The sequence below is a fragment of the Lepisma saccharinum genome, chromosome 26 (assembly GCF_977018435.1).
Source record: "Lepisma saccharinum chromosome 26, izLepSacc3.1, whole genome shotgun sequence".
In the NCBI taxonomy this organism is placed as follows: Eukaryota; Metazoa; Arthropoda; class Insecta; order Zygentoma; family Lepismatidae; genus Lepisma; species Lepisma saccharinum.
Window position 1 is genome coordinate 26,072,056 of NC_139254.1, and position 13,591 is coordinate 26,085,646.

At 40.7% G+C, this 13,591-nt stretch overlaps 1 protein-coding gene across 1 annotated transcript in view; it reads left to right on the forward strand.

Moving 5' to 3' along the window:
- The window catches only part of LOC145979599 (sodium channel protein Nach-like), a 121,888-nt gene that overhangs the window by 32,367 nt on the left and 75,930 nt on the right, over positions 1-13,591 (forward strand). Inside the window, exons 5-6 of the mRNA XM_083112565.1 lie at positions 10,129-10,234; positions 11,683-11,959. Of these exons, the coding sequence (XP_082968691.1) occupies positions 10,129-10,234; positions 11,683-11,959 (383 nt within the window). The remainder of the gene's footprint in view (positions 1-10,128; positions 10,235-11,682; positions 11,960-13,591) is intronic.

A 13,591-nucleotide genomic window follows, 5' to 3' on the forward strand; every position in this document is an offset into this window, starting at 1 on the left:
TTCGTTGAACGTGAAGCACTTTGTTATTTTTAAAAATCCTCGAGATATGAACCAATTCACTGTTTTTGCAAGACAACTTCATCCTCACCGCATGAAGGAACTCGAAAAAGTATATATAGATGCTACCGCGCAACCTTACAGTTATTTGTATATCGATCTCTCACAGTCAACACCGGATCCTTTACGTTATCAGACAGACGTTTTCAACCAGAATTACTCAACTGTATATCTTCCTCAGGAATGTTTAAAGCATCGAGATGAGGAAAACGAGGAAGACACGTACCAACTCACGTTCTAACAGGAATAGACATTCCACTTCTTTCAAGAAACATTCACCTTTCTTGCACGTGTTGAAAAATTCACCGCCCAAAATCCGTAAATCATTATTGAAAAGTGCTCCGAAAAAAACGATACGTTTCATCAGCGAATGCTGCCTGAACGTTTTAAAAGGAAACGTGAAAATTAAACCGTCCGCAAAACGTCGTCTGACACCTTACAAGTCGGTCATACGCAATCTAGTGAAACCGAAAGTGAACATCGAGAAACGCAGAAAGCTTCTTGTTCAGAAAGGAGGATTTCTACCTTTACTTCTAGGCTCCTTGTTATCGGGTCTTCTCGGTACTCTCATTCCTCATTGAGAAATGACATCTTCTTACAAAAAAATGATCGTCCTTTCACCGGAACAGTTAGCACGTATTCGTGGTTCCGAATTGTCTGTGACTCAAAAATTATCCGTTCTAGATAAGAAGATGAATGATATTCTAAAAATGAAAAATATATCAGACGATCAAAAATGGCGTCTTTACAGAAAGGAACTGGACGAGTATTTATGGCTGAGCCGAAAATCCAAAGAACCATTACAGATTCCTATTGTTCAAGATAACGACGGTTCTTCTACTATTTCACCAGAATCGACGTATTTTCCTCCGAACCTGGCAGAGACATTACCCCGTAATACACGTCATCAGTTACAGAACATCATCGATGAGTACCAATCCACGGCACAACACTTGATAGACGAACGTCAGGAAAAAACCCTTCCGGATCCGAAAACGTTGAACTTCTCATCGTCGCCAACGGAAAGCCCTGGACCGTCTCATCGACAGAAGAAGAAGAAGAAGAAAGTGACAGTCCGTGTTTCCAGGAAAACTACACCTTTTCTGAGAACACCTGACGCTTACAAACTGGTTCCTCTGAGAAAAAGCCGTAGACAGAGAGATCGGTCATGGGAGTCTCTAAGTTGAAACACAATAAAATTCTCACCAAAATATATTACGATCCCCGACACCATGCTTCATTCTCATCTGTAGATCGTCTGTGGAAAGCGGTACGGGATAAAAATATATCCCGCGATACGGTGAAAAAATGGCTGATGCATCAGGAAACCTACACTCTCCACAAATCTGCGAGAAAAAGGTTTCCTCGAAATCATTACAATGTATGGAACATAGACATGCTTTGGGAAGCTGATCTCAACGACATGACATCGATACAAAAACATAACGACGGATACAAATATCTTCTGACAGTCATCGACGTATTTTCAAAATATGCCTTTGCATTACCGCTAAAAAATAAAACAAGCAATTCGGTAACCGAAGCTTTCAAAACTATTTTCGAAGAAAACAGACGGAAACCTGATACACTACAGACCGACCAAGGAACGGAATTTACAAATTCTACATTCCAGAAATTTTTAAAAAATGAACATGTACAATTCTCGACAGCAACAAATTATCCTGTGAAAGCGAGTGTAGTGGAACGTTTCAACAGAACATTAAAAGAACGGATGTGGAAATATTTCACCTCAAAACAGACAAGACGCTATGTAGATATTTTACCGCAACTTCTCGAAGGTTACAATACAGCAATCCACAGTTCCATAGGAATGGCGCCTCGAGATGTCAACGAAACAAACGTTTACATTGTGTGGAAACGTCTTAACAAACCTGACAAACATGTTTCACAACCGTCTTCAGATCTTAATGTAGGTGATATTGTACGAATTTCTGTCGTCAAAGGACATTTCGAGAAAGGATACGAACAATCGTGGTCACGAGAACTTTTCAAAATCCATGCCCTTGTTCAGCGAACACCTGTACCTGTATACATATTAGACGACTTAAATGAAGAACCAGTAAAAGGTACATTTTACAAACATGAACTGCAGAAAGTTTATTCGGATCCTGACGAAGAGTATAAAATTGATAAAATTTTGAACACCCGGGGAAAAGGAAAAAATTTGGAATACCTGGTTCGCTGGCTCGGATATCCACCTAGTTTCGATTCGTGGATCAAGGCATCTTCCGTAAAACAGTTATCGGGAAAATAATTTCCAAAACATATTTATATCAAAATATAACGTTACTGCGATCCAGTAACTTCTCTGTGTTCGGCGAGAATGGACGATAATTTCTACGTTTACCTCCTATCATCTGCATCGGAGGAATATTTTCCAGACAACACACTCACCCATTTCACCGTAAAACTTGCTAAACGGATCGATCTGTCTCCAGAATTGTGGGAAGTCGGATTGGCAGAACTACATTATTCAACTCTATACGACAATGTTTTGGAAACTGATTCTGGAATGTTAACTCTTCCTGTTCGGACATATGCAAGTGCTGAGGACCTAGTCTCTACCATCATCGAATCTCTCCCCGACGACCTGGAAATAAGGAGATCCGTTCTCGAGAAATTCTGGCATTTTTTGACGGAACCGCAATGGGGAACATTTGGATCTACTGTTTGTGCGGATAACACACTCTATATTAACGAACAACCATTTTATTTTCCTGCAACAACATATACGATAGAGGATCTGATTTATTTCCTGAAAACAGACCCTGCTAATGTAGCTGTTCCTACTCATCTCAGGTTTTTCTTCAAACAGGCCGTGTACAAACATCTATCCGTGATAGGGGTTCCGAAGCCTGAACCTGACGATGCTCCAACAAATACCGTTACACCCATAAACGAAACTGATGACTATGCTAAATTTCGATATGACATATTGAAATCTATTTATTCTACGCACGCACAGTCCAATAGCGTTGTGGATAAAAACCCATATATATTTATTTACTCCGATCTGGTGAAACAACAATTGGTCGGGGGAGAAATGGTACGTCTCTTGCGTCTTACCCGAAAACAGTGTTCGGACACAAATACGTCTTGCACAGTACCCGTAGCCCATCAATCATTCGACCCGATTCATTACGTTCCTCTGGATAAAGCCTCTTTCGAAACAATAGAAATTGCGTTGTACGATAGAAAAGGAAATTTCTTACCTTTGAGAACTGGCTCCGTACCCACAATCGCTGTTTTACATTTTCGTAGAAAAGCAAAGTCCTTTTAAAAAACAGTAGACAGCTATTTGTCTCAGTCTTTGTCGAAAAGCGAATGAATCATCATGAATTCGCAGACCGAATATTACAGTAACCAAATCCGTGGAGGAATTGGCCCCATCTACCGTTCAACTAGAAATCAAAAAGGGAGAGGATTGGGGTCACTTTTCGCAGGACTGTTTAGAATGGTGAAACCTCTACTCTGGAGCGGTGCAAAGGCGATCGGAAGAGAAGCTTTAAAAACAGGCGCTAACATTATCACCGACATTGCAACAAACCAACAAACTCCGAAAACTATTGTTCGTCAACGGGTACGTGAAGCAGGTCAAAATCTTCAAAGTAAAGCACAACGAAAAATCGACTCTCTGGTAGGTTCTGGTATAAGAACAAAACCTGCAACAAGAATTGCTCAGTTGATGTTAAAACGTTCAGCCACCCGTATTAGAACATCTACGATCCGTAAAAAACAAGCATCCAAAAAACGAAGGAAAACATCCGCAAAATCTAGGAGAACACGTAAAAGAAAAATCAAACAGAAGGTCTCAGGGAAAGATATTTTTGGATAATAATGGAGGATAACATGTGCATGATCTCGCAGTTCGACCTCTTCCGGAAAAAACCTATTCAGCAAAATGTGGAAAAAACGTACACAGCCACCTACAAGCCTATCGCTTCCATCGATAATCAGAATATAATTCAGTTTGTCATACCGGCGGCAGGAACTGATTTTCTCGATCTTTCATCTGCATATCTCCGTCTGCAAACGCAAATGGTTAAACAGGATGGAAGTCCCATGAGTGCTTCCGAAACCGAAAATGCCCTCACAAAAAACTGCGGGGTCGTGAATTATCTTCTCCATTCACTCTTTTCCCAATGTACAGTGACTCTCAACGGCATTGCTGTAACAACCGCCGATAACAATTACGCATATAAAGCGATCTTCGAAGCAGCTATCAATTACGGAAGCGATGCCGCAAACACGCATCTCACGAATGCCATGTGGTATTTGGACACACCTGAACATCAAGATGAAATCACTGCCGACAACACAGGTTTCACCACCAGAAAAAAATTTTTCCAGTATGTTCCGACGACCGGAAATCCTACGGAAGTGACAGCCGTGGTCGACCTTATGGGAAAACTTCACATAGATTTCTTCCACCAGTCTAAATACCTGATCAACGGTGTTGAAGTACGCATCGATCTAGCTAGATCACGTGACGCTTTTTACATCTGGGGAGACCAGACATCACCTACAGTCAGAATAAAAATTTTAAAGGCTGTTCTCGAAATAAATCACATCATTCCTACTCCTACCACCAGTTTGGCCATAGACAGAGCACTCACTTACGCTCCTGCTCATTATCCGTTCACCAGAAGCGTCATCAAAGCTTATTCTTACGTCGCCGGAACGCAGCAGATTTCGATCGATAATGCTTTTCAAGGTCCTTTTCCGAATGTTGTTCTTTTTGCTATGGTATCCACCGCCAGCTTTCTCGGAGACAGTAAGAAAAATCCGTTCGACTTTAGAAGTTTTAACCTATCTTCTTTCCATCTTGTGAAAAATGGAGAACTGGTACCTTCCGAACCTTTACGAATCACCACAGGAGGAAACAGCGGATTGATAACACGTGCCTATCAAACTCTATTTTCCGGTACAGGCATTCACCACGCAAATTACGGACACCAGATCACACGGAAAATGTTCGAGAACGGATTCTTTTTTCTGATTTACGACATAACGCCTGACTCTTCAGGAAACGACACGCACACCAGTCTCCAGGAACAAGGCATCATCGGAGCCGAGATGCAATTTTCTCCCCCACTGTCGGAAAATATAACATGCCTTTTGTATGCTGAATTTGAATCTGCAGTAGATATACCTAAAGATAGAAGTGTCATCCTCCATCAGTGAGACCGAATTTTCCATAAATATGTGTGCCTGTGTTTCTGACTCACAGTGTTATCGAAATAGCTCTTATGTAAACATTATACTGCTTGTGATGGAAAAACCTACCAAAGTGATAACCCGTACTATCAAGCATAGTAGTGTTTCTTCGAAAGTGACAACTTCAAAACCTGTGAACATACAATCGGTTCCCGAACTACTTGACAACAGCCCTGGAAGCATAGAAATGACCAAAGACAGACGCATTATTATACATTATTGAAAACATAAGCAGCAGCATGAACACGTCGCAGATCAGACAGATTCTATCTCGTAATTGTTCCACCAGAAACATTTTCTACGGTGTTTACCCGAGGGATCTTTTACCTCGGACGTTTCCTACCCCGGCCTTGATCATCGCAAACACTGACAAGTCCGACTCCCGGGGTACACACTGGGTGGCCTTCTATTTCGACAAAAACAATGTGGCCGAGTATTTCGATTCATACGGATTTCATCCTTTCTATCAAGAATTCGTAACTTTCCTGAATAGCCATTCCTCGGTCTGGACTTACAACAACATTCCCTTACAGGGGGTATTGGCCACAACATGCGGTCATTACTGTTGCGTGTATGCTTATTACAAAGCACGTCACGTTACAACCAAGGATTTCATCCACACATTTCCACCAGGTATCAGTAAAGATGGATATATCCTACACCGTTTTCGTCAGATCTTCAAATGTTTACCACATTCCAAGTGTTCCAGAGGGGAACAAACGTGTTGCTCTATCCACACGATCCGGACTCGTGTCATGAAGAAATCTATTTAAAATGTGTGCTGCGTATCTTTCTCTCAGTGCCATCGAGACAGTTCTAGTGAACACACCATGGAACCTCCTGCGGCTTCTATAATGGAGAAACACGACAAACTTGTGACACGCATGACCAATCAGGATGATGTTTCCAAACGTAAACCTCGCAAACGTGTGCAACCTATTAAATTAGAAACCGTTACTATCAAGAACGAGACGGCTGACGAGGGAATGGATGTGACTACGGACTGTGATTTCATAAAGAGACGTAGGGAAATTGGTTTTTCCACAGACAAAATCGAGTGTCCTAAACTACATGACGTAGATGCATGTTTAGATCTCTATCTTGCAAACACATATTTTCTGAACAAGGAAAAAAACAAGTACGTAGCCATAGGATTCGAAAAGGAATCCCCTTTCAATTTGGTGTGGGAGTTTTCGCAACAGGGGAGATCACCCGTACGCATCGATTCTAAACAGATTAGAGAACTGTGTGCTTTAAAATCTGATTTACTGAATTACGTCGACACTGGTCGACGATTCAATTATTTGGTTACTGGAAATATCACCGTTAGTGGTGTAAATTTTTTCGGGAAACGTTGCATCTCGATGTATCAACATCATTCACCGGATGCTTTCATTTTCACAGCCTCTGAACTACATTTATTTATGTGTAATCTTTTCAGACCTCTGCAAAAATTAATGAACGAACGTTATCATAAATTACAACCTGAAATGGAGGCTTTTGTATATTGTATAAAAAAGAATATGGTTTCAGAAAAAAAAGAAGTACCCGATGTATTGAACTATTTTTATGTACTTTGGTACAACGAACTGATGATTGAAATATATCTTGAGAACAATCTTGGACACACATTGATATTGTAAATAAGTTATGTTATGTATCTGATGCTGTAAAGTATCCATTGTAAATCTATTCCATATTGTATTCTATTGTTATTTTTATGTATTGTAAATCAGTCTTTGTCATTTTATGTATTGTAAATCAGTCTTTTTTATTTTATGTATTGTAATATAACCCTTCAGGTATTGTAAACCTTCTATATCATCAATTGTAAATAAAATATTTGTGTTATTCTATATCCATACTATCAATTATAAATAAAACATTTGTATATTTTGAACATTTCTTTTATTTATTACAATAAAAAGTGTACATTTTCCAGACATTTTCAACTGCACAGGTTTTTTCACCTTTACCATGTTCTTTACATTTTAAACTTTCTGAACTGTTTTTGACACTGCTTAACTTTGGACATTCAAGTTCTTCGATATTGCATACAGTCATCTTACCCTCACCTTTTTTCCCCACTAATGTTTTCACCCATTCCATTTTCTCCGTACCTTTAACATAAACTTGCTGATTCATAAGCACTAAATACAGAAGATCTTCTAATTTCTCGTACGGTAGCCATCCATCATTCCAATCGAGACCATGTTTGTTGGTACGGAGCCAGTAATTCACTCGGCGATACTTTTCACTCAACAAGTGTAAACCATATGGAGGTTTCACTAAACAGTCAAATGCACTGTCGAAAGGAAATTTTAAAATTCCTACTTCTTTACACACAAATTCTCCTTCGACTCCTCGAAAACCTTGCATGTCCAAAAAACAGGCATCCATTTTGTTCAACAGGTGAACACTGTCAATGTATCATCAATACTGCCCCGACATACCGCACACTTGTCCAATTGAGAGGCACAGAGACCACAGGCTACAAAATGTCGACACGGAAGAATTACCACACTGCGAGAGTTTTCAAAACATATTTTACAGAGTAGCACAGAATCCACACTCTGATTATCGTATGTTTTTTCAGTAGTTTCCACACTGGCGCAATATTTGCAACTTTTCGAATCACTGTGTAACGCTGCAACACTCTGTATGTAAGTACAGGCTGGTATTGCCTGGTAATGTTCTAGAATCGGGCAATCTTCGGATGTCCAATCACACGCTCCGTACCCACAATGGAAACATATTACCCTATCACTGAATCCTGAATAATAAAAACCTGCAGTGACTAATTCTTCAGCAGTCTGACGTAATCCTATTGGCCACTTTCTGTAAGTCTTGTATCTCGCATTCACTGACATATAATCGGTGGTAAAAGGACCGCCTGCTATCAGACGAGTATGGTAAGTATACACTCTCATATGTCGAACAAAGGAAACTCGTCTGATACTGTAGGTGACGGCGTTGTAGGCTCGGTGCGAGTCCAGCAATCGTGGTGAGTAAACACTCTCATACGAGGTAAAAACGAATTAAATCGGGTTCTGTAGGTGACAGGGTCCTTGGCATCGGGTATGAAGGTTCAGCCAGAATATTCTCAAAATCAGATACTGTAGGTGACGGGGTCCTCGGTATCGGCGATAAAGGTTCAGCCAGAATATCCTCAGGATCGTCGGGGAACAGCCGTCTGCGAAAATCGAAACCTTCGGGAGGAACCACAGGGAAACAAGGATGACCTTCTAAGTTAAGTAACAATGGACGATCACAGCCAGAACACCACACGGAATTTCTGTCTGCCAGCAAAGAAAGCCACTCTTTCACTCTCTTCTTCAAAGCTTCGCCCAACTCTTCCTTCCTGCGACGTAGTTCGCAGATACACCGGTGACTCGGAAATCCTGTTCTCTCGTCACCTCTTCTTTTCCTCTCTTCTATCTCCTTCAAAGTCTCGCAGCGACGGTGAATTCTTTTTCCTGATCCGTTGACCACGTGACATCCACACCAGGGAGATTCAGGTATCGCTACATACATAAACGGGAAATAACTCAGCAACCGATCCAGGGCCGTTCGATCGCTGTCCAGATCGCCGCAAGACCGAACAAGTTCCCAGAACTCTTCGTAGCTGATCTCGTAGAAATTCACACCATTATCAGACAAACGTGTACCGCTTACATCCATCCTCACATGATACTAAGATCCTCCATCCGTTCTATTTATACCCTTTTCCCTCCTACGTCACCATTTCCGTTAAACAAACTTAAAACTACAAGGCTACGCCCAAAACATGTTCGGGCATGTTCACACAGAACCGTTACACCACCCAGAAATTGCAAATTCATCCAAACCTACGCCCAAAACATGTTCGGACATGTTCTATTCAGACAGAAAAACCGTTACACCCATTTCCAGGAATCTCAGACTTATCAACGGTCTCAAACGGGAAACGCCCCCCAAAAATAGCCACCTAATCTCATCAACACCGGAAACCCTTATCAAGTCCTCAATAACAACAGGAAACACTTCCCGCCAAACTTATCAAAGCACCGAAAACGCCCCCCGGAAACACTTATCAATCTCCTCATTAACAACAGGAAGTCCATATCATTAAGCCCCGCCCCTTTTCCCCCATCAACCAATCAAAACGCTCAAAACACCCACCCTTGCTTGCCCACACTGCTTGGTCATCAATTGATCTTTGATCGATCTTTTCCAATCAATTGATTTATCGACCTCAACGGGGGTGAATAACTACTCTGCAGACAGGTGTGCGCTCAGTGCAGTTTCTAGTCGAAGCAAATACGTCATGCAGAGGGAGGGGCGTGCAGTTGATTGAATGAACGCACTGAGACCTACTAGGTATCTTACGACTGCGGTTACCCTGTGGGTTTTCAATACCTGCCAAGAACGATCTGGGCAGATGGTCAGGCAAGGTGCTCAAGCGAGGGTGTTGCGCAGGTTGCATGGCATTTCAGGAGCGATGTCTCGCGAACGGGTCTGCTCCAGGTCTTGTGCAGGCCTCTGCCTCTAGCACATTCAATTTTTAACCAGCTCCGCTGCTCCTGCTTCGTAAACATCGTGATTGCTCCCCGCGACCGCTCGCTCACAACTGCTCTGTTCTTGTTGTCACTGCGCACTTTCGTGGAGTGAGAAGAGTAGGATCATTTGCTCTAAGGGAGGGTACACATGTAACTAACCTTTGGTATAAACAACATTGCCTAGTTCCGTTGCACGGCGTCGCTAGAGCATAGTTGCCACTACTAAAAAAATCATCCCTTGTATATACACACAAATATGTAAAAATTTATACTGCGTCGTGTTTTCTAATTTCAGGAGGTTTTCAGAAATAAAACCATATGTTCCAACACCACAGTGTAACTTTCTAAATACTGTTTGCTATGGCAAGTTGGCATTAGATGGGTTGAAAGACTCGGTTAAGGTAATATTATACTTTCATTTTCTATTTCACATGTGTTGGTTGTTTTTTGCTCTGACACTGCCTGTTTCTTCATAAAGCACATTTACTACGAAATACATAGTTAGGAAGAGTTTCAATCTTTGCCTACTAAGTAATAATAATAGAATGAATGAGAGTGGATTTCACAAATAATTTCAACAAGAGTATTTACTTCTACGTTTCCAGTCTGTGGGAGTAACAAATCACTTGAAATATGGTTCAGCGCTCGAGGTGAGGGTGTGCGGGGGATGGTATCGCCCCATGTAGCAAATGCTTCACAATACATCATCTCAGCTGTCACATTATCACCATGTTAAAGCTGATTTGAGTTTCTTAAGTTTTGTTTTAATTGAATTGATTGTTGTTTTAAGTACACTTTATGCACAGAAAGGCTAATGGGACTGCACCTACAGTATAAAATGGGATCCGAACCACTATGTGCCTCCACCATGTATCGAACCCGGGATCCCTTGATTACAAGGTGACGATTTAACGACTATGCTGTCAGGAAGGCCAGAAATCACTTAATTACAAAGTAACGATGAGTCGTGTGAGAAGCTCTTTGAAAATAAGGAGGATTATGAGGCGGACATTGGAAAATTTTCTATAAACTAGACTGAACTCTAAAAACTAGCCAAATACACAAATATGTCGTAAAAACCTAACAAATACCATTCCTTTCTCTTGGTCGCGCACTGCCACCTTTTTAAGTAGTTATCAAATTTTCTTTGATAGTGGACAACGCAATTCAGACCTTTCAAGATTTCAGATAAGAATGGAAACGACCCAGAAGGATCCTTTCCCTCCATTCCCATTCCTATCCCTCCCTCGCTTCAACGTACATGAAATTATGAAATAATTAAAAAGAAAATGTTTGGGAACCCATGGATTACGCTAAAGGGGATTAGGCGAAACGGGACTATACGAGGAAGCCAGAGATCAAGAAATATCAATATTATGAAGATTTCTTTGGGCCTTAAGCTGAAGTCCTGGGGGCTGCCGGAGCGTGATGCTGTAAACATCACCTTCAAAATGGTCGATAATGTGTAGATCCCTGCCCCCACATCCCCTAAATATGCTTTCATGGCACGCTGCTATATGCGTGAAGATTTTTTGTATTTGAAATCTCGCTCTCAACTTCATCATAATCTAAGCTACGTATCTTCTGAACATATAATACAAAGGTGGCGTTAATGAGTGTAAGTTAGGTATGTTATTTCAATAATTTTCTGCATGCATGGCGTGAAAAAAACAACAAAGAAACATAATTTGAGCAGTTGCATTGGGCTTTGTCTGAAAGAACAGAAAAGTGTTAAAAAAAACAGGCTAAAATTCCACACTTGATCTACAGTATTAGATGTCTTAGAATTCTCAGATGTCACAAGTGTTGTTGTTGTTGTTATTATTAGTATTATTATTATTCCCAACAGGTATTTGTTCATTCACCGTATGATGTTATCGACTCCATGAGCAAGTACCACGTATATGGTGCCAGGGATACGGCTGACGTAGCGGTGAAACCTCATATTGCATACCCTCAGATTCCGCTTAAGAAATTGAAATTGGAACAAAGGCGGTGCCATTATCCAGAAGAATCAAATCTGCTGGTTTCTGGTGTCTACTCTTATCACATGTGCAAGATGCAGTGTAGAATGGATCTGTCAGAAAAACTCTGTGGTTGCTCACCGTATTTTTACTACCATCCAGGTAAATACACTTTCTTCATAATGGAAGCCATAGATCTAGGCACTAACATACTGCACAAACAGGGAGGCACGAGGCCACAAGAATTTTGAAAGTACCTTAGTACTAAGGGATATTTCATACTGAAGCGACAAGCGACACGTGTGGCTTGGAAGCGAAACCTCTATAATCCATTGAACCTTTCGAACCGAAGTGACAGGAAGAACTGCACGTGTCGATTGTTGCTTGTATGTCGCTCTGACTGGGTCGTTTTCTCAATACTGTGCATCGTGTCGCCTCAGTTTGTTGTTCGCGCATGCGTAGCGAATGTTTCTTTAAATTGTTTGAATTTATACCAATGGAAAGTAAACTGTCCTTGCCTGCCCAGTTTTGGAAATTTGCCCTCCCTCCAGCTTTAGAATCTGCACCCCCTCCAGCTTTAGAATCTCCCCCTCCCAATAGTTTTGGAACCCAATCGCCGGTAATGATTTGTTGACATAATAAAATATCAATGTGTACGATGTTTCAAGATTTAAACACAACGTTCTTTTGGTTTTATAAAATTTGTTGGTACAGTTATCAACTGTCATATGCAGTGGCGACGATTAGGGAGGGTAAGGGGGAGAAGTTGCCCCCCCTAACTTTTCGCTACTTTTGCACTCGCACTATGCTAAATCTTATATACAACGGGAAATATACAGTCTTTGCCCCCAATTTTGCACCTTGCTCCTCCGGTTTCGGAACCCAATCGCCACCACTGGACATATGCCTTCAACATCATGTAAAGAGGCTATTTAGGACGTGACCGATTTTGTTGAAAACAGGCAAGTCAGTCCAAAAGTAGATCGATTAACATGGTAATCAGTGTATCTCAACAACCGGGCCTTGGAATCTGATATGCTGGAGGTTATGTTGAAAGTGGTTGACAAATAACGTTATTTTAATTTCATATTTGAGTTGTGAGTTTTTGTTTTTAAAGTCCACTTGGTAATAATCTTCAATTAGACAAAACGTTAACCAAATAACAACATTTATTTAACTTATAACTTCATGTTATAAAAACTACATAAAATACATTCAACAAAGACAAGACACAATCTATCTCCAACTAGCCTTGTTCACAGTATATCTTCTTAAATCCTTTATCTTTTTCTTAACTTCTATCAATTCTTCTAACAAAAAAAATAATTCATAGGTCTTGTTACCAAAGGTAAGTTGTAGTCTATCTGGTTCTTTTTTGTATCTAGAAGATCTTCGAAATTCTCTGTTCTCTATGTTCCTCGTTTGTCTAGTTACAGGTACTTCAGGTTCCCCATGTCCTGGTGCTGCCTCTGTATACCTTGGAAACTTCCAAAAATCATCCAACTCTTCTTCTTTCTTCTCAACCTCCCATCTCTGACCTTTATAGTTGTTCTTAAGCTTTCCCACTTGATGTCTGTGCACTTCTTTGTCAACCCATTTCTGAGTTTCACTTCTAAAAGCCTTGCTCCTACTCTCTCAATCATCTGAACTTTTATAAATTTAGGCACTAAGGATGTAAATTGTTTTATCCAAACTATCTCTCCTGGTCTAGGCATGCAAGATTCTGCCTCATATTTATTATTTTCTATCTTTTCATCTATTTTGCAATTTGGTAAGTTGAATATACTTTTCGGC